This window comes from Solanum dulcamara, chromosome 3 (genome assembly GCF_947179165.1).
Source record: "Solanum dulcamara chromosome 3, daSolDulc1.2, whole genome shotgun sequence".
NCBI lineage: Eukaryota > Viridiplantae > Streptophyta > Magnoliopsida > Solanales > Solanaceae > Solanum > Solanum dulcamara.
The window spans coordinates 34,408,712-34,411,512 of record NC_077239.1 but is presented as its reverse complement, the minus strand read 5'-3'; the positions used below and the strand labels follow the sequence as shown (position 1 = coordinate 34,411,512).

Below are 2,801 nucleotides of genomic sequence, written 5' to 3'. Positions count from 1 at the left end.
ATTAAATTCTCCATATATTAACCATGTACAGAAAACTATAATAATTATAAATATTTTATTAACCCCCTCGCTAATATCTCCATTTCTCTTCCACTTTTGTCCTAAGAGGAAGCTCATGACTTGTATCCACCTCTTATTACAAGCCGTTGGATGGTAAACTCTAAAATCAATGGTTTACATTGACTCAATTCAATCCAAGACATACTATAAACTCTTTGTCTAGCGACCATTTGTTATGGCCATCTTTTCTAAACCAAGAGAAGAACTCAAAAGAATTTTTCCTTTTTTCACAATGAAATTTTCTTAGCCTAAATTAATTCCATTTTCCTCTTCATACATTGATTGATTCCCATGGAAAGTGGAGATGGAGACGAAAATGCTTATTACCAACCATGTCAAAATTTACCAAATAACTTTGCTATTTTTCAACAAGGTCCTCCATTAACAGCCATTAATAGGCTATTATGGAGTCACCAAAGCCAGTTTTCTTCTCAACAAAGTGTTGCAAACAATAATGAAAATATTTTTACTCAACGTGGTGGTTTGTATGATTTTAGCAACAGTGCGAGTGGCAATAGTAGTCATGCAAATGAGATTAATTCTTGGATAAGTACTTTTTCAGAGCCAAGCTTAATGGATAATATACTCTTTAATGAACAAAATGCTTTTCACTGGAATAATCAAGAACAAGAGATGGTAATATCATCTCCAAAGAATTCAAAGGAGACCGGAAAAAAAGCCAAAGAAGGGACTTCTTCTACTACTCTGCTAGTCAAGGGTCAATGGACCGAAGAGGAAGACAGGTGACGATGGCATAATTAAATTCATCAAAACAACAAGAGACAAAATGAATAATCTTTTTTTTTATGTTTTTGATATGTCCTAAAGTTCATTTTCATTATAATTTTTTTGTTTATGTAAGCCAGATTTGGAAGAAACCGAACTTTATTGTGTCATACTTATTTTTTGGGTTATGAAGGAATTTGATGAAGTTGGTGAAGCAGTTTGGAATGAAGAAATGGGCTCAGATAGCTGAGAATATGGTTGGTAGAGCAGGAAAGCAGTGTCGTGAGAGATGGCATAACCATTTGCGTCCAGATATCAAGGTTTTGTTTTTTTTTTAAAAAAAACAATTCTTCTTCATTATCTTCTAATTTTATTTTTCTTTTTAATTTAAATTCAAAATTATAACTTCAAAGGTAATCTTAAGATGATATCTATTTAAAATCACTAAGATTTACTCCATCTATTATTCTTTGACTAGCCAAGGATCTACATTTTAGATATTTTACCAAAATGTTTGATTTGATTTTTTTACCCGTCTAGAGAAAAAGTTCATTTATTCATTTTTTGGGGAGAGATGCTTTTCTTTTCGCATCAGAATTTTAGTTTTTTTCTAAATCTTTGACTAGGTTTTGTACATCGTTTTCTTTCTTCACAAGAATTTTTCTCATCAAGAAAGTGTCTAGGTATTGTATTTTTGGCATGTGCATCTTGACATATAAATTCGGAATATATAGCGCACTTTGCTTCTTACACTAATTTCCAGCCTCCATTTTCATGTGATTATAGAAACTTTTTTTTGACGACAAAAACAAACCAAAATTTGTTATTAAAGTAATGCCACCTCAATGGAAAAGTTGTTAATAACATTTCTTGTAATTACGAACACATTATTTTTGTGTCATCTCATTTGTCTTTACATTCTTATTGTTTCAGAAAGACACGTGGAGTGAAGAAGAAGAAGTAATGTTAGTGGAAGCACATAAGCAAATTGGAAACAAATGGGCAGAGATTGGTAAAAGAATTCCTGGAAGGACAGAGAATGCAATTAAGAATCACTGGAATGCGACTAAAAGAAGGCAAAATTCGAGGAGGAACAAGTTGAAGAAACAAGAAAAAAAGGGGCAAAATGAGTCCAAATATAGATCGAATATTCTCCAAGATTATATTAGAAGCAGGTACTTCATTGATGATTCTCCTGCTGCCAACACCAAGAGTACTCCAAGTTGTAACATGACAAATGAAACTCCACCCTATTCTGATGATGATGATTCTCCATCCTTACTCACTAATCAAACATATGATGAAGAAATGAACTTTATGCAAAAGTTATTTGGAAAGAATTCATTGGTAGAAAATAATGGTAAAGTGGTAGATTCATATGGCTTCAACTCCTCTGGATTGAATAGTGATAATCAGATATATGGTGAAGATGGTTGTAATTCGTGTGTTGGCTCAAGTGAAAAAAATATGCACCCAATGGTTGTTGATCAATCTTATAATTGTTTAGAGCAGCCTTATTTTTCCTATAACCTGAATCATTCTACTAATTCATCAACTTCTTTGTTTTATAATGCTATGACTTCGATGAATCAAGCAGCTGCTGCAGGTTCATCTTCATCCGGAAGAAACAAAGACATTGATTTAATGGAAATGGTTTCATCTTCTATCTACCCTCAAAAAACCTCCAACAACACATTCTTTTAATGTGTAAATGAAGGTCATATAACCAGTTGTTAGTTTTCTGTTTTTTAGTTTATGCTATTATTCTTAAATGATGGCTTTCTCCATTTCCCTTGTTTCTAACATCGGTCAGTCTATAAACTATAGTTTCCATCTATTGCTTCTTTTTTAATTAGATTACCTTGTTGTTTTGTTGGTTTTCAGTTGAAAGAAATTAATATTTAAAGAACAGCCCATCTGGTCTGGCTATGTATCCCTATATCATGCGGTTTCGCTAACTAATGTTCCTTCCTTCATTTTATTCATATTATATTAATTCATTGTATCAGAGCATG

The 2,801-nt window shown here is 32.3% G+C and overlaps 1 protein-coding gene across 1 annotated transcript; it reads left to right on the top strand.

The window, feature by feature from the left end:
* Nucleotides 1-351: 351 nt before the first annotated feature.
* LOC129883540 (transcription factor MYB119-like) lies at nucleotides 352-2,490 on the top strand. The gene is made up of 3 exons (XM_055958180.1): nucleotides 352-803; nucleotides 980-1,106; nucleotides 1,720-2,490. The coding sequence occupies exons 1-3, from the start codon at nucleotides 352-354 to the stop codon at nucleotides 2,488-2,490; spliced, it is 1,350 nt and encodes a 449-aa protein (XP_055814155.1).
* Nucleotides 2,491-2,801: the final 311 nt, after the last annotated feature.